At 46.3% G+C, this 18,736-nt stretch overlaps 1 protein-coding gene across 1 annotated transcript; it reads right to left on the bottom strand.

Annotated features, from left to right (window-relative positions):
- Positions 1-8,665: 8,665 nt before the first annotated feature.
- Positions 8,666-9,664, bottom strand: LOC130190396 (olfactory receptor 1-like). The gene has a single exon (XM_056409795.1). It carries the CDS (start codon positions 9,623-9,625, stop codon positions 8,666-8,668), a length of 960 nt encoding a protein of 319 aa, XP_056265770.1. The 5' UTR covers positions 9,626-9,664.
- Between the last annotated feature and the right edge of the window lie 9,072 nt (positions 9,665-18,736).

Raw genomic sequence — 18,736 nt, 5'->3', positions numbered from 1 at the left:
CAAGTTTGGGGTCGATCGGACGTTTCCTGAGGAGTTACAGCGTTTCAAAGTTTCGTAAATCGAATTTACCAAAAAATATCTGACGACGCAGCTACCCACCCAGAACATGTGTGCCAAGTTTGGGGTTGATCGGACCTTTCCCTGAGGAGTTACAGCGTTTCAAAGTTTCGTAAATCGAATTTACCAAAAAATATCTGACGACGCAGCTACCCACCCAGAACATGTGTGCCAAGTTTGGGGTCGATCGGACCTTTCCCTGAGGAGTTACAGCGTTTCAAAGTTTTGTCGATTTTACCAAAACATATAGCGTCGACGCAGCTACACCCAGAACAGCCAAGTTTGGAGGTGATCGGGCTATCATGAGAAACCGAAACTCTGGGACCTTTACATCGAATTTACCAAAAAATATCTGACCCTGGTGAGTCGACGCAGCTATCCACCCAGAACATGTGTGCCAAGTTTGGGGTCGATCGGACCTTTCCCTGAGGAGTTACAGCGTTTCAAAGTTTTGTCGATTTTGGGCATTCAAACGCCTATAGCGGGACGATTCCTGGGGCTACCGGGACCAAAAGCACATGCTTGGAACCGGGTGATCATGGGCTATCATGCGAAAAGAAACCGAAACTCTGGGACCTTTAAATCGAATTTGCCAAAAAATATCTGACCTGGTGAGTCGACGCAGCTATCCACCCAGAACATGTGTGCCAAGTTTGGGGTCGATCGGACGTTTCCCTGAGGAGTTACAGCGTTTCAAAGTTTCGTAAATCGAATTTACCAAAAAATACCTGACGACGCAGCTACCCACCCAGAACATGTGTGCCAAGTTTGGGGTCGATCGGACCTTTCCCTGAGGAGTTACAGCGTTTCAAAGTTTTGTCGATTTTGGGCATTCAAACGCCTATAGCGGGACGATTCCTGGGGCTACCGGGACCAAAAGCACATGCTTGGAACCGGGTGATCATGGGCTATCATGCGAAAAAGAAACCGAAACTCTGGGACCTTTAAATCGAATTTACCAAAAAATATCTGACCTGGTGAGTCGACGCAGCTACCCACCCAGAACATGTGTGCCAAGTTTGGGGTCGATCGGACCTTTCCCTGAGGAGTTACAGCGTTTCAAAGTTTCATAAATCGAATTTACCAAAAAATATCTGACGACGCAGCTACCCACCCAGAACATGTGTGCCAAGTTTGGGGTCGATCTTGTTTTGTGTTTGTGACGGGACTCTGGCCGTCACCCGTGGGTTTTCCCCAAAAGCTCCAAGGATTAGCAGATAGCACCGAGGTTCCGTTGGGTAACATCTTTATTCGTACACACAACGCACAGCAGACCGCAAACCTGCGCCTCTGCTCACTTCTCCCTCTCCACTCTCAACTGAGCCCTTTTATGAGGGCGGCCTCGGCTGCTGACTGATTGCCAATCACCAGCAGCCGAGGCCAAATGAGAGACAGCTGCCACACTCCCCACCACCAGATTTAGGCCGGGGCTCCATCCGGCCTAACCTATTCCCCCTCCCCCCATGAGAGCTTGGGCGGAGGAGGGGCTCTGGGGGACCGGGCGCTGGGGGACCAGGCTCGGGAGGAGGGGGCTCTGGGGTCGACCGGGACGGGGAGCTGAAGCCCGCCGAGACGGGGAACGGGGTTCGGTCGAGATGGAGACGGAGCAGCTGGCGCCGCCGCCGGGGCCCGGGGATCCGGGGTCGGCCTTCCACCGACGGGTCCCAGGGAACAGGGGTCATCGGCAGCATCGACGAGACGTGGGGCTCGGAGGTCGGCATTTCCGCCGGGTCCTGGGGCTCGGAGGTCGGCGGCTCCGACGCGTCCTGGGGCTCGGAGGTCGGCGGCTCCGACGCGTCCTGGGGTTCGGAGGTCGGCAGCTCCGACAGCTCGGACGTCGGCAGCTCCACCGTGTCCTGGGAGGCAGTGACTATCCCCAGCTGCCCGAGGGCGAAGGTCTGCCTCGCAGTCAGGTCCTGGAGGCCCTCCAGGAGCTGACGGTGAGCCTCAGCCTGGTCCCGCCGCATCGCTGCGACCCGCTCGAGCAACTGCTCCCAGCCGGCGAATTGTTCCCCGGGCTGTTCTGGCTCCATCCCTTCCAGGGGCTTTTTACTTTCCGGGGGCCCCACGTTGGGCTCCAGTGTGACGGGACTCTGGCCGTCAACCGTGGGTTTCCCCCAAAAGCTCCAAGGATTAGCAGATAGCACCGAGGTTCCGTTGGGTAACATCTTTATTCGTACACACAATGCACAGCAGACCGCAAACCTGCGCCTCTGCTCACTTCTCCCTCTTCTTTAAATTTGAATGGCGGATCGCAACCAACTTGCCTAGGTGCATACCGCCACCTACTGTACCGGAGTGTGCAGATTCATGGATGACTGTACTAACTAACTACTCAAAAAATAAGAACAAAAACAAAATAAACCAATAAAACAAAACAAAATACTAATTAACTGCCCAACTACTGATCCCGCCAACAGACCTACTTGCCACTAAATCCTGCGGCCTAGCCCCGTATCTTTGACAAATCGCAGCAAAGCCCTGTAGTACTCATGCCCATCCTGGTCCGCTGCCAGCACTCAATTATTCTCCCTCTCCACTCTCAACTGAGCCCTTTTATGAGGGCGGCCTCGGCTGCTGACTGATTGCCATACACCAGCAGCCGAGGCCAAATGAGAGACAGCTGCCACAGTGTTGTTGCTTTGTCTCCCCCTCGTGTTGTCACACTCATACTTCACAGACATGCACACCTGGTTCCAGTCATCAAATCATCACACCTGTTCCTGATCACCCATCAACCATTCCCCTTTAAATAGTCCTGTGTTTGTTCAGAGAGGAGGTCGGTCTTTGGTTGCTGTGGAGCGTTTGTGGTAACCTCTACTGTTTCAGTTGGTAGCAGCCTACTTTTGTTGTGCGCACAGGGTCAATGAGGACAGGTGAGATACCCTGGGGTTTACATACTACATACATGTAGTTTTACTTGTTGTTAATACCCCAGGTTAGAGTGAGCACCACCCTCTGTACTTTTGGGTGCACAGCACCTGTCCCGGGGGGGCGTGGGTTTTGTTATGTTCTTTTCTTTGGTGTCTCTGACAGTCCTTGTTTGTCCCTGTGTTGCTGCTTGTTAATAAACCCTTTTCGTATAACTTTTCGTGTCCTCAACTGGTGTGACTACATCCTCACATAAGCAAACCTGCTGCCTTGTGTTGTGTCAAACTCTATTTCCGCTTTAATTATGCTGACCCCAATATATTCACAAAGCGCTTTTCTCTAATAGACGTATAACCATAACCTAGCCTAAGCCCCTAGACCTTTCCTGTGGTAAAAACTATTCTAACTGTGAGAAACACTGAAGAGGAGACAGACTTTGATAGTCTCTCACAGCAATGCTTACAAAGTCCCTGTGGCAGCTGTCGCTAATTTGGCCTCGGCTGCTGGTGATTTGCAATCAGTCAGCAGCCGAGGCCACGCGCATAAAAGCCCTCAGTGGAGGGGGAGAGGTGAGCAGAGGCACGTGTTTTGCGGTCTGCTCGGTGTCGTGTGTGTGCAAATAAATATGTCCTTGAACGAAACGTCTTGCTGTCTGGCGGATCCTTGGTGCTGGGGGGGGAAACCCACGGGTGGCGGCCTCAGGCCTGCTACATTGGAGCCCAATGTGGGGCCCCCGAGGACCCAGTGCCTGAAAGGGATGGAGCCAGACCAGGAGGAAGAGCTGATGAGCAGCTTGGGCCAGATACTGGCCCGGATAGAGGAGATGGGGCGGGCACAGGCGGAGGAGAGCCGACTGTTCCTCGGAACCCTCCGAAACCCGCCGGCGCTGTGGCAGACTCCCGTTCCCCGTGACCCGTCGCCGCAGCCGACCCCCGACCCCCGGGAGCCGTCGGAGCTGCCGACTCCCGAGGTCCGGGACCTGTCGGAGCTGCCGACTCCAGAGCCCCAGGACCCGTCGGAGCTGCCGACTCCAGAGCCCCAGTACCCGTCGGAGCTGCCGACCTCCGAGGCCCAGGAACCATCGGAGCTGCCGACCCCCGAGGTCCAGGACTCGTCGGAGCTGTCGACCTCCGAGGCCCAGGACCCGTCGGAGCTGCCGACCTCCGAGGTCTAGGACCCGTCGGAGCTGCCGACTCCCGAGGTCCAGGACCCGTCGGAGATGCCGTCGAACCCCGAGATCCAGGATCCGTCGGAGCTGCCGACCTCCGAGGTCCAGGAGCCGTCGGAGCTGCCGACTCCCGAGGTCCAGGAGCCGTCGGAGCTACCGAACCCCGAGGTCCAGGACCCGTCGGAGCTGCCGACCTCCGAGCCCCAGGACCCGTCGGAGCTGCCAACCCCAGAGCCCCAGGACCCGTCGGAGCTGCCGACCCCAGAGCCCCAGGACTCGTCGGAGCTGCCGACCTCCGAGTCGTCGGAGCTGCTGACCCCCGAGGTCCAGGAGCCGTCGGAGCTGCCGACCTCCGAGGTCCAGGAGCCGTCGGCGCTGCCGACGACCCGTGGTCCCCGGGACCCGTCGGCGGAAGGCCGACCCTGGTTCCCCAGGACCCGACGCCGCTACCAACCCCTGATCCCCGGGGCCCGTTGGCGGCGCCTGTTACCCCTGCCCCGTCCCCATCTCGGCTGGCTTCAGCTCCCCATCCTCCCATCCCAGTCGACCCCAGAGCCCCACGTCCTGAGCCCGGTCCCACAGAGCCCCCTCCTCCCGAGCCCGGTCCCCCAGAGCCCCTCCTCCGCCCAAGCTCTCATGGGGGGGGGAGGGGGAGTAGGCTAGGCCGGATGGAGCCCCGGCCTAAATCGAGTGGTGGGGAGTGTGGCAGCTGTGTCTGATTTGGCCTCGGCTGCTGGTGATTGGCAATCAGTCAGCAGCCGAGGCCGCCCTTATAAAAGCTCCCACTTGAGAGTGGAGGGGGAGAGGTGAGCAGAGGCACGTGATTTGCGGTCTGCTCGGTGTCGTGTGTGCGGAATAAAACATGTCTTTGAACAACACCTCTTGCTGTCTGGCGGATCCTTGGTGCTGGGGGGGGAAACCCACGGGTGGCGGCCTCAGGCCTGCTACAGTCCCATCTGGATATTTTAATCAAGATTCATCCCCAAATTAGAACAACTGCAGATGAGTTGCATGGTGCCCAGCAAGCGAGTGAATCAAGGTTAAATATTAAGTGAATGCTGACATTGAAGCATGATACTTTTCCAGTTTCAACTAAATATTTGAAATGAGGTTTTCGTAGACTAAACACATCAACATATATGGAGGGGATTGACGTGATCCCTGGTCTCTTTGTGTCAAACTCCTGTATGATTTGTGTCAAATAAATTGTTTCATTAAATGGTCCAAATGTTTGAAAATAAAACAAATGATGAGACTACAACTGTCTTTCTCCTTATTCCTTTTGAAAAAATTATTGTTAATTCAAAGTCTCAGTTTGCTCTATTTGAAAACGCAATCAAATAAGTTGCTTGCCTGAATGAACCCCCATTTAAAAATATGTAGGGCGGCCGACAGTCATATTTTTCTTTAGGTTTATCATTCACTTGCTCGCTCCTAAGCAAGATGCTTAAATGTAGTCACATCATAGCACATTGGACAACCAACAAGGTTTTTTGGTTTAGTTAGCTTTTAGTTTCTGAATGTTAATAGGCTAACTCAAAACAATATAAACTAGGCTATCAAACAATTTCCATTCGTGAATACACAATACACACAGGCTAATTGAACCAACTGTACATGATACAAATACGCATTGTAGAACAGCATACTACAACACAAGATGTCAATAAGCCAGAGGACATGGACAAGATGGTGTTGTGATGCGGCCTCCATGCTAGTGGCTTCAATGTGTCTGTTTGGTGGGACTGCTTTACTTGGTCCACTCAGTTTGTTAACTCTTTAAAACTGCACTATGAACAATATTTTTCACTCACATATGTATTGATTCGCGAATTTATTCTGAAAATGACATAATTGTGATTAGTTTTCTAAAACGGAAACGGATGTATGGATCGACGGAACTATTTTGCGGTTACACATTCGTCCACTGCTCAAATGTGTCCTCCGCGGAGCACTAACAGCGCTGACTGGGAGGTTGATAACGAGTTAACCCTCCTGTTATGTTCGTTTCTTACATACAGCCGTGATGTTCCCGGTCAATTTGACCCGGTTAATGTTGAATCATCCAAAAGTGGTCAGAAACCAAAAAATTCTAAAAACTATAGTTTGTACATCATCACCAACAACATTACTAACAATTAAATCAGTTTTTAGTGGAATTGAGTTATTTACCCCTCCATAGATCAGAGTTCAATCAGGAGCACTCACTCGTTTTAATGAAAAATACATGTTCAAACAATTTTTTAGGAACATTGAAAGAATCTAAATCTAAATTGCATTAGTCTACCATAACATGTATTTTCTCCTAAATTTTATTTGCGTTTTGTAATTTTCTTTTTTTCATGGGGTGATGTAGATAAATAGAGATGAGACACCTGTGCTGTTCAGGGTCATAATGACCCGCCCACTAAAAATCAAGCCAAATGAGTCATAAAGGATTTGTATTGAAAGTAAATTTTAGTTATGTTTATTTTTAGTGTTAAGATGCATAAAATATATGATAAAAGATACCAAAGGCCAGCACACAGTCATCCTCTTGGTGCAGTCGTATGTATCTGCAGAGTGTAATGTTGTAGGACTGCTCAGCAACCATTTTGTATGTTTGGCCCCTCCCCTGCTAAGGCGTGCGTGGAGTTTTCCCGCAGGGAAAAATAAAGGTTCCCATCAAAATAGTATCTGTATTTCTCACACAGCTGGGGTCGTTAGAAAGAGAATGTGTGTGGGTCTGAGATTGGGATGAGACAGGGTGTGTGTCTCTCCCAGTCAGACAGACAGTATAGTAGAAGTACTATTACTACATATGTATTAGTTGTGACATGAAAGAAACCCTCACATGAGTGTCCCATGTCCAATAAAGGTGTATTTAGGGGTAAAGTTAGAAGATGATAAACACTGTTTGTTCTGTAAAGTGTGCTACTCATGTAGGGTGATGGGCACACAGCAGGATAGAGATGGTTCCCATAACAACCACCTGATTCTTTTGTTTGAAGTTTGAAATGTGTACAACTTTATATATGGGGTTGTGAACGGGGTGTGTCTGTGCTGATATGTGTGTTTGTGTGTGTGTTGGTGTCTGTGCGAGCGTGTGTTAGTGTGTGTGTGTGTTGGTGTGTGTGTGTGTTAAAACTTGGTGGGAGGGAGTAAGAAAGACTGTCCTACATTTACAAAGAAAGAAATAGTCTAAACGTGACTCTTCTGATGACTTTTAGCCTTCACTTTCACAGCCGGGTCAAATTGACTCGGGAACATCATCTCTGTTATATAAACTTGCAGGGGGGGGGTTGCAAATAAATGATATTTTTTTACTTTTTTTTTTTACGTTGATTACACTAAATAAGGTAAGCAGAAGAAGTTTTATACAGAAAGAGTACTTAGAAGTATTTTTCCTAGATTTTCAAACTTTGAAACGGGTCAATTTGACCCGCAACATAACAGGAGGGTTAAGAGTTAAGCATGCTGTGGAACACGCACTTTTAGTGGATAGTTTCGCCGAAAGAGAATAAACAGGTGAGAACAATGGAGGGTGCGTGTGTGTGAACATGTGTGTGTAAGCTCGCCTGGTTCTCGACATTGTTAGCTAACTTCTGTGACATTAGCTAAGGGACGTTAGGGCAACTAAACGACCACGGTGTGTTACTTTGACACCGACGAGTATTTACAAGTCTTTGAAGTATTCTCATATTTACTGAAAAATAGCAATAAAAAAAATTTACAAATAAAAGTTAAACTCTTAAAATCTAACTATCAAATGTCCCCTCTCACAATGCTGTGCATATTATTATTGAGATATTAACATGTGAGAACATTCTAACTGCTGTCGCATGTTTAGCTCAAGATCAGTAGCAAAAAGCTCATTAAGTGGGGCTTTTTTGTTTTAATCTTTTATATTTTATATTTTTTTGAAATAAAATTATAGCTTAAAGCTCAACGCATCATGTACAATCTCACTGAGCCGGAATCATGTCTGTAGGCTATTTGGTTTTATTACAGGTTAGTAAAAGATATTCACATCTTAGAAAGAACACTCATCGTGAAGCAAGTGATAACAACAAAACATTTGTAACAATAAATAACCAAGTTATTAATGCTTTTAAAAATACATATCCTATCCTACAAAATATATCAATGATGTTCGAATTAAAACACAAGTGAACCAGATACAAAGTAGACTGCATCCTCCAACAAGGTGGCATGCGTAGCGACACAAAGTAATAAAATAATTTGTGTGTTCAATTATTGATTCAAAGAAGACACATAAGCATTTCTTTGTAGGATTGTTGCTAACAAAACGTGTTAACATGTTTTCTTTTGAATAACTACGAGCATATAAGACAAAGATCAGTAAAACATTATTTAATTAACTTTGATTCTTCACATATTTACAAATTACTATTACTTTTGTAAACTTTGTGTTGATTACTTTGATTAATAGTCAATTATTTCCTTTTTAATTTTCAAAAATGTGCATGATGTTAGATCATTATATCATTTACAATGTCAAATGTACAGCATATGAAACAAACAAGTTGATGTTTAACAAAGAAAAGTGTCACGTTATACTTCATTTCTTTATGATTTTGATCTCCCTTTGATTTTCAATAACTTTTTCACTGATACTTTGATTTCTTGTGTCTGCAGAACATAAATAATTGGGTTCAACATGGGAGGAAAAATAGAGGTCAAGGACAGGTTCATGATCCTGGCATTTGGATGTATTTTTTCCATCAGAGTAAATGTGATTAACAGTGGAATGAAATATATTGTCACCAATGAGAGGTGACTTATGCATGTTTTAAAGGCCTTGAGACCTTCTTGAACCGTCGCCACTTTAGCCAAAGTGTACCCAATATATAGATAACTTAACAAGATGAAAATGAATGGAAGCCAAAAAATAAAAGCAGGGTACACAAAACTAACCATAGAACTGGGGGAATAGTCATTACATGCAAGCCTGAATATCTGGCCATGGTCACAGAAATAACTGTTAATAACCACAGATTTACAGATGGAAAGTCTTGTGAGAAGGCCAACTGAAATGAGTACAGCAATTATAACAAAGACCCAGAAAGAGCCAATCATTGTCAGCATGAACCTGTTGGTCAGCTTCACCTGATAGTGCAGAGGGAACATGATGGCAATTAGTCTGTCATAGGAAAGAGCAACCAGATTAAATGACTGCATGCAAAGGCAGCTGTAGCAGAAAAAAAGGAATGTCAAGCATTCGTTGTAGGGGATGGAGGGATGGTTAAACAGGAAGATGTCAAGAAGCTTCGGCACCAGAGCAGAGCTACCAAACAAGTCCACAAATGCAAGATTAAAGACTGCAATATATTTTGGAGTTCTCAGATTATGATCCAAGTATATTACTGCCATCACAACTGTGTTCCCAAGCACTGTAACAATATAAACAAAAAAGAGAAATACATAGTAATACTTGATATTGAGGATGCCAGAAAAACCACGTATTATGAAGTATGCAGGATGTACGAAAGTGATGTTTTTCCCGAGAGCTGAGTTGAATAAATTCATCGTAAAAATATCCACACTGCAGTGGTGTATGCAGTAGAGGGTCCTCTCCTGTGCTTCAGCATGAGCACTGTGTTGCGTTTCTCTTTCTTGTGACGAGCTTTAACTGTTTTGAGAGGAGTAGTAACTCAGAGAAGTTGTCCTTCACTGCATGTCTCTTAATATCTTTTCCCCTGTGTCTTTTCTTATGTCAGCAACTCATTAGACTTCCATTTAAATCCATTTTACTGACTCTAATTTCCTTTCACAAATCTAGCGAGCATCTACTGTAAGACATGTTTTATTTTATATTTTGTATAGTATTTCAGAGATTCAATTAGTTTTCTGTTTGGCATTGATATTTTGTATAAAAATGATCTATGAAATAACAATGTGAAAGGAGTTGCTCATAGTGATGAACCTTCAGATAATTACCACCTGAATGTGCAAAGAGTTTCATCTCATTGTTTCGCTATCCAGCCTCAAGTTCCGACAAGAAGACCATAACCCTCAAGCCCGCCATTTATTCCTCATACGTCTGCCAATCATTTCTCACTCATGCTCACTCATTGTTTACTCGCCGTCAATCATGACACCAGTTGCGCAGATCAGCTGGTCCCCTCTATCCAATAAGTACAGGGAGGCAATGACATGGCTAGCCTATCATCTTTCTGCTGATTCATTTAAATATGACTGTCTCTCTACCTTCAGTTCATTCATGTTGCTGTTACGCACGATTTATGCCGCTGCTATCCGTGTTCTCCATCAGTCAGCGTCTGCATGCTCATAACGTACCGACGATTTCGGGCAAACGTCCATATTACCTTTTTCGAGTCTCGTTCAGCGATGTCCAGTTCACCAGCAGAGGAGAAAGCACCTCTCCCCGCCTTTTCCCAATCGTTCTCCTGTGGGTAATCTCACCGGGTACTCCGGGTCACTCCTGGCAGGTTGACAACATGCAGCATCCGGCTGAACCCCAACAACCATCCATGCTGACATTAGGGCCAGATATCCTCAAACCCCCGCCGCAACAGCATTCCCTACGGCCGGCTCTTCATGCCAGCGGCCTCGCTCGCTCCGCTTCAAGTGTTCATCATTCAAGGTAAAGACGTTCATCAGTACGTCGCACCCGGATCTTCTCCTCGGTCATATAAATATGGTCAGACTGCGGCCAGTAGCCGAGGCGCTGCCCAAACGGATGACATCGGTATGGTCATTCATGAAATGCTCAAGAGTTATCCATATCTGTGCAGCCCAGTAAGTCCTCAAGCAGGATTACATGGCCCCATTAAAGCAAAGTGCTGGTCATTGCTGACCCCATCTAAAACCACAATAAGCATACTCAGCTGGCATAAAGGCAACCTCTCCCATCGTGCGTTGGCCTATTCCCAAGAGTCGTGTCCAGCGGCAGAGTTCTTTGGTTGAGTTAAAGTCACGCTTTACGTCTGCTCCCATCCTAATACTCCCAGATCCGGCCCGCCAGTTAATTGCGGAGGTGGATGCCTCGGACACTGGGATCGGAGCTGTTGTGGTTCCCCTGGTGAAGATGCTGGAGCACACCCTTCAGGAGGAAATGACAAAGCCGGCACCTGCAGCAGCATTGGAAATGGGAAACCTGCTCATCAGGCAACTCCGTGAGAAGCTGTACACTTTGTAGTCGATGAGCATCATGTCTCTTGCTACCCTCCTGGACCCCCGATTTAAAGTCATAGGATTTTTCAGCCAAACAAAAGCCACCGAAGCAATAAAACGACTGACCTCCGAGTGTGCCACCATTATACGGTCAAAACAAAGCAGAGAGGAAATCCCCCAGGCTTCCACCTCTCATGATGTCACAGGAGGTAATCTATTATTTTACATTTTGAGATCAATTATTCCGATGAAAACACTTCGTAACATGATCTGTGGGTTCCTCTTAGGCAGCAAACTGTGGCATCGTTTAGACACCAGCGTCATGGAGGCACAGAAGACTCAAAATGTAACAGCAGATGCCACTGTGGAGGTCCAGCGCTACCTTTCCGAGCCAAATATAAGCAGGCTGGAAAACCCTCTGGAGTACTGGGAGAGGCAAAAATTCCTGTATCAAAATGGATATAGACTTGCTCTTGCGTTTTTGTGCACGCCAGCATCTTCTGTACCCTGTGAAAGGGTGTTTTCAAAGGCTGGAGAGGTTGTGTCAAAAAAAAGGAATCGCTTAAAACCAAAAACTGTTGAGAAACTGTTATTTCTGAATAAAAATGAATAAAATGTCCCCTGTCCTGTACATCACTGTCCAAGTTCCACAAGCATATTCAGTCCCCTCTTCCTAGTTACACAAGCACTTTCACTGTCCTCTGCCTGCTTAAGCCCATGCCATTTTCCAAAAGTGACATAATAACATTATTACACAACCTGCCATATCATATGATACTACCATTTTGGGAACATTTACACACACAGAATACATTCAAAACATATTTTATTATGCACATATGTGATAATTTATATACAGAAATTATTTGGCCATACATTTTTGTAATTCATAGTCATACCCAATAGCCATAACAGATACAAAAATTCAATGCATCACATTATGTGGTTCAGATACAGCTGCCTGTGATTATGCACTTGGCCAGTAGGTGGTGTCGTGAGCACATGAAGCTTCGAGAAATGAACCCTTTCTCTAACCAATTGGCTGAAGTGGTTCGATGCCTCATGAGGCTTCATCTCACCATCACTACCATTAGCCATTGTTGGCCAAGCCACACATCACAATCAGGACATTGCTATCTCCAAGCCATTGCTGGCTATGAAAAATAAATAAATAGCCTCTCCAATGCTCGGGCCTTGGCCTCAATCTTCATTGCCTTATCCTCACTGTTCACAGAGTAGACGCAACGACGTGACTGACTTCAAACACACAGCAACAGCTGCGCTCACTCAATCAGATTTATTCATTAACACTCCAATCACATGACAGGTACACACCTACATTAACAATCACAGGTGTCAGTATTCAATCAATAAACAAAACAAGACAGAAACATAATACAAGTTGAGAGCACACTTGTTAACACCCCCACTTGCTCTCACATTGTTAATATATGCAACATCATCTTCCAAAAATAAATGCAGCAAACTTAATCAACTTATTCTTAGTTGCAGGCTTTGTCAATATATCTGCTACCATCTCATTAGTTGGACAATACTCTAACATAACTGTGCCATTATTTACAGTAGACCTAATAAAATGATACTTGATGTCTACATGTTTGCATCTCTGCCTGCTTACGGGATTTTTTGCTAAGGCTATTGTACCTTGGTTATCTTCATATACCCTAGGTGGTGAGTACTGACACTCATCAAGATTCTCCAACAGCTGTTTAAGATAGAGACACTCTTGTATGGTAGTGGCTAGGGCTATATACTCTGCCTCACAAGTAGACAGTGCGACAGTGGGCTGTTTCTTGGTCTTCCATGAAATCAAAGCACCACATTTGGTTAGATTTACACAATAGCCTGTTGTACTACGTCTGTCATTACTAGCCGCCCAATCTGCATCACTGTATGCATTTATTCCCAGTGTCTCATGACATTTTCTGTAATACAGCTCTTTGTCAATTGTACCTCTAAGACAGTGGTTCTCAAATGGGTGTCCGCGTACCCCTGGGGGTACGTGAAGGCACTCCAGGGGGTACGTGAGATTTTTTAAAAATCTATTTAAAATTAGCATCCATTCAAAAATCCTTTAAAAATAGTTATTTAATAAATATTCAATAAAACACAAGTGTAAGTTCATTAACTGAATTGTATATTAAGTAGGCAATTTAATTTAATTATCCTAAAAACCTAGTCTCCCCCATATCAGGATCAGGGTTTTTCCTGCATAGAGAAAATGTGGGCGCGCGCCTACGCCGTTTTCCCGAGCGCCTATGACAAATCCCGAGCGCCTAAGGCAAAAAAAAAGTCTGCGATGGAAAAAAACAAAACTGTTCATCACGTGCATGTCAGCGAATATGTTCTCAATAGTATGTTTCAAGTCGGCTACAGCCGAACCCTCGTTCTGTTTGGATCAATAGTAATCGAGTTCAGTGTCTCCCCTAGGTTTACAGCTTCAGGGGGGCGGGACTAGTGCACGAATAGACGATGCGCAAAAAAAAAATTTGGGAGCACCCAAGACCCATTTTGACCCAGGAAAAACCCTGAGGATTGTTTGACCCAACGTGGTACACGCTAACGGTCCTGACCCGTCTATCACTGCCGGCTTTTAAACTCAAGTAATGAAGTTGTGGTAGAAGCGTAGCAGCAATGCTGCTGAAAACACGGAGGGACAAGTGCCAAAGAAGGCCAAACCAGAGCCGGCAAAATCCCGTCAGTTTTCAGACGACTATGTTTTAATGGGATTTACGTCCACGAGTTGCAACCCACCCAAGCCTTTGTGTTTCTTCTGTGGGGAGAGGTTAGCCAACAGTAGCATGAAGCCAGCCCATCTTGAGCGCCATCTCAAGACAAAACATGCAAATTACGCTGGTAAGCAACCTGAGGTTTTCAAGAGGAAACTCTCTGAATTCCGGTCATCTCAAGAAACGATGCGTAAATCCTCCACGACATCAGCCAAAGCCCTGGAGGCATCTTATGCGGTGTCTTTGCTCATAGCTAAAGCCAAGAAACCATACAGGGGTGCTCAATACGTCGATCGCGGCGTAGTATGGTAGATCGCATGACATTAAAAAAATGTGGCCCGCCCCCCTGTCACTTTCTCTATAGCGCTAAATTACAGCAGAAGCATGTCATTTCTGTGTTAACGTGTCGCGTTAACAATCCTCTGCACGCCGCAGAGCTCCGACGCCGGTCTGCGCGCATCGGGACGGAGCAAAGAAAAAGTAACTTGCACCCACCCCCCCCCCCCTCAGTTTAATGCAATGTTCATTGTTGACAGTTTAATAAATCCGACACTGATGGCACAGTGCTGTGTATTACTACTTTTTTTTTTACCAAAGATTATTTGCGCTGGTTAGGGGGTACTTGGCTGAAAAAAGTATTTCACAGAGGGTACATCACTGAAAAAAGGTTGAGAACCACTGCTCTAAGATATCTCAGTACATGTTTAACTGTGGCCCATTGCTCAACAGTTGGCTCTGTGAAATACTGTGCCAGTTTGCTTACCACAAAACTTATATCAGGCCTCGTACAGATGTTCAGATAGATGAGGCTTCCCACTGCCTCTCTATTTTTTCACATCAGTCATCTTTTCGGCACCATCAGTATAGTCTAATTGTTGTTCACAGGGTGTCGATCTAGGTTTGCAATCCTGCATGTTAAACCTGTCCAACATTTTTCCCACATATTTTGTTTGTGACATTCTCACACAGTTGTCACTGGTTAAAATCAAGTGCTTCATTTTGAATCTTTCTGTAAGCATGTCCTTCACATCTCTGAGAACATTTTCATCACTTGCAGCAATCAACAAATCATCAACCCATATTACAAATAACACTTTTGCATTTTCTGTTTCCCATGTGTAAACACAGTTGTCTGCTTGATTCTGCTCAAAATGGTTTTTGGTTAGGTACTCATGTAGCACCTTGTTCCAGTTTCGGCCAGATTGTTTTAGCCCATACAATGATCTCTCCAATTTACAGACCAATTTTTCACTTGTGCCAGATTCCACCTCATAGCCTTCTGGCTGTTCCATGTAAATTTCATGATCTATTGGTGCGTTCAGGTAGGCAGTTTTAACATCCATTTGGTGCAGAATCAGGTTTTCTTGCGCTGCTTTTTGTATGACCACTCGGATACTCGTCAAGTTGGCTGTAGGAGAAAATGTCTCCTCATAATCTACACCTCTCATCTGACTGTATCCTTTTGCCACATAACGTGCTTTGCACTTTTCAGATCCATCCATGTTATTCTTGATTGCATAAACCCATCTACCCCCCACTGCTTTCTTACCCTCAGGCAAGCTACTTAGGGTAAATGTGTTATTTTCTCTAAGTGACTGCATCTCCTCATCCATGGCAGCAACCCATTCTTTTGATTTGTCTGAGGTTACAGCTCCTGTGAAAGTTACAGGTATGTTACATGTCACTCTATAACAGTAATCTATGTTCATCTGTGCCTGATCAGTTTCCTCATCAGATGCCTGTTGAGAAACATAGTCATGGAAATAGGCTGGCCTCCTCACTCTAGAAGGGTACCTTGTAGGCTCAGGCATAGCTTCAACTGTCTGGGTCTGGGGACTGCTACTCAGTTCCTCCTCTTTGACTGGAACCTGGTCACTTACTGGACTTGCATTCCCATTCTGCCTAGTCCTATTGGCCCTCTGCTCCAGATCATCATCATCGTCCACAATGCTGGTCTGAGTCTGTTGCTCAACACAGATCTTAGAAACAAATTTGACTAACCTGTGCTTTTGCACTTTCCTGCTCTCAGGGAAATAGATAATGTATGCTGGACTGCTTTTGTCATAACCAATAAAAACACCCTTTTCACATCTTGGATCCAGCTTTCTTTTATCTTGTTTATAAGCAAAACACTCTGAACCAAACTTATGCATCCTGGATAGATTGGGCCGTCTCCCTGTTAACATCTGAACTGGTGTCTGTTTGGTGCGATTGTTAAAACACCTGTTCCTGGTTATGGCTGCTGTCTGCACTGCGTAAGGCCACAAACCCTTAGGTAACCCACTCTCTATCAGCATGCACCGTGCCATGTCAAAAAGTGTACGCCAATTTCGCTCGGCTGTACCATTTTCATGGGGGGAATATGGTGCAGAGGTCTCGCGCCTAATACCATTCTTAACCAACAGAGTTTTGTAATGCTTTCCTGTAAACTCAGTGTAACACCCTGTTCGGTTGTCTCCTATGTTCCGTTTCTCCTATGTCTCCTCTGTGTCTTCTCTGTTTTAATTGTTTAATTCCCTGCACCTGCCCTCAGCCACTCTTGTCTCGTTACTGTCTGATGTCGTACACCTGTTTACCCCCCTATATATTTTGTCAGTCTTTCCCTTGTCTGCTGTCGGATTGTCGTCTATGGTTCCGTGTCCTTTTCCCGTCGTCCTGTCCGTGTTCCTGATCCTGCCTGCTTCGACCCTGCCTGCCTGCCCTGACCGACGATCCTCTGCCTGCCCCTTTTGGACATTGTTTATTTTGCAACTGTTTTGCCTCATTAAAGCAACACTATGTAACTTTTGGACCTTAAAATAACAGCTTGAAAAAAATTATGCCGCTACAATGACTTTTAATATGACGATTTGTGTCTCCGCTATTGCCATCGGGGGTCTGTGGGGAAATAACTCCGCTATGTAAGATTCTGGAGCCGCCCGGTATATCCGGCGGATGTACTCGACCAGCTTTCTGGCAGTGATTACGCAATGTCATATAGTGCCACTCCACGCTCGCAGCTCCAGTATAAGGGTAGCTTTTTTATGTAGCTTTTTGGTGTTGTCAACAATATTGTATTCGATCACACGTACTCCACATTTGCAGTCCCCAAAACAAAGGAAATGACTGCACGCGCACCCCAAAGCCGGCAAACAGCTGATCGACCAGGCAGAGCCGTGGCGGCGCGCGTTCAATCCCCGCGCTACTTCACCCTAGTCCGGTAGGTGCTGGGCCAGTTCACAGTGTTCCTGCGCAGTCTTCTATTAGTGATCCCGCCCGTTGGTATGAATCCAAAATAGAAAGTCGCCGGATTGCTGCCGTTCTGAGTCAGGCGTCGGTCAGCGCGCTCCAAACAAAAAAAAACTTGCGTCACCTCCCCCTCGTCACCTTTTATAACCCGTGACACGAACAAATAATAATAATAATAATATTATAATACAGGACAACACATGATCCCAACTCAATACAAGTGTATGCGAGGCTGCATCTATCGTCACTGGGTATTTACGACACTGAAATCGATACCTAAATACCTAAAAACCTGAAGGGGGCGCCAAAAGTGAAAAGTTACATAGTGTTGCTTTAAAGAGTGCTTTTTGTTATTTATATTGCGTCCAGCCTGTCTCTCTGCGCCTGAGCCTCACCCCGTCACAAGGACCTGACACTCAGTGCCATTATCAGATCTAAGACGTTGAATTTTACCATATGGGGCCGTATCTGCAAGAAACCTCTCTGTTGCTTGCAGTGTGTCACTTTTACTCTTAAGGGCATATACAAACACTGCACTGGAAAAATCATCAGTAAATGACACAACATATTTGTACCCCTCTCTGGATTCTGTGTGAATTGGACCTGCCAAATCTGTGTGCACTAGCTCTCGAGGTCTTTTAGCACTTGCATCAGCCTTTCTGTTTCTGGTCTGCGTAAACTTGCCTTGGGTGCACACTTCACAAATGGAGATTTGTTTCTTGGACCTTCAATTTTCATGCCATCAACAACACCTTCCAACCTCTGCACATCGTCAAAATTACAGTCACCCAGTATCTCATGCCATGTCTTTAAATCATAACATCCCTTAACTCGGTCATCACATCCATCAGGTATTGTATGCAAGTAATATAGTCTATCATGTACATGAATGGGAAATTGTGTACCGTCTTTGTGCACCAGAATGTCCTCGCCTTTCTTGAAAGTCACGATCGCCCCGCTGTCAGCCGCTGCTTGCACCGAGAATATGTCCTGCGGGTAAGAGGGAATGTACAGCGCCCGTCTCAGCACTGTTTTGAGGTGGTGTCCTCGGCTGTCCATCAAGAAGACCTCTGCATCACCTCGGCGCTCTGCCACTCCCTTGCACCTTGTGCCGTCAGCCAGCTCTATGCAATGTGTCCCGGCCTGGAACTCGTCATCAAACTTGAACTTGGCGATGTCTGTGACGATATGTGAGGTTGCCCTGCAGTCGACCATCAGGCCCCTCATGCAGACACCCTGGCTGCTTGGCTGGAATCCTGCCGCCCCATCGGTCACCAGGAATACGTACTTGTCTGTCACTTCCTCGGCGGCCCTCCATGTTGCGTCCTGGCGCCGTCTCCTTTTGCAGGTCATGTCTCGGTGTGTGTTGCTTTTGCAGTGGCTGCACCACAGTTTGCGCTGACAAGCGCGGGCAATGTGTCCTTTCAGGCCACACCTATAGCACACCACGTCCGCTGCAGCCCGTTCAGTGCCACGTTCAGTTGGGCCTGCACTGTCGGGTCTCGCAGCCCTTTGTCGCGCCCGC

Source organism: Pseudoliparis swirei, chromosome 3 (assembly GCF_029220125.1).
Source record: "Pseudoliparis swirei isolate HS2019 ecotype Mariana Trench chromosome 3, NWPU_hadal_v1, whole genome shotgun sequence".
Classification (NCBI taxonomy): domain Eukaryota; kingdom Metazoa; phylum Chordata; class Actinopteri; order Perciformes; family Liparidae; genus Pseudoliparis; species Pseudoliparis swirei.
This window is presented reverse-complemented; position numbering and strand designations above follow the sequence as displayed.

What these genes read in the sequence shown, in the direction of transcription:
- LOC130190396 (XM_056409795.1), bottom strand. Translation starts at nt 9,625, where the DNA reads ATGAATTTATTCAACTCAGCTCTCGGGAAAAACATCACTTTCGTACAT.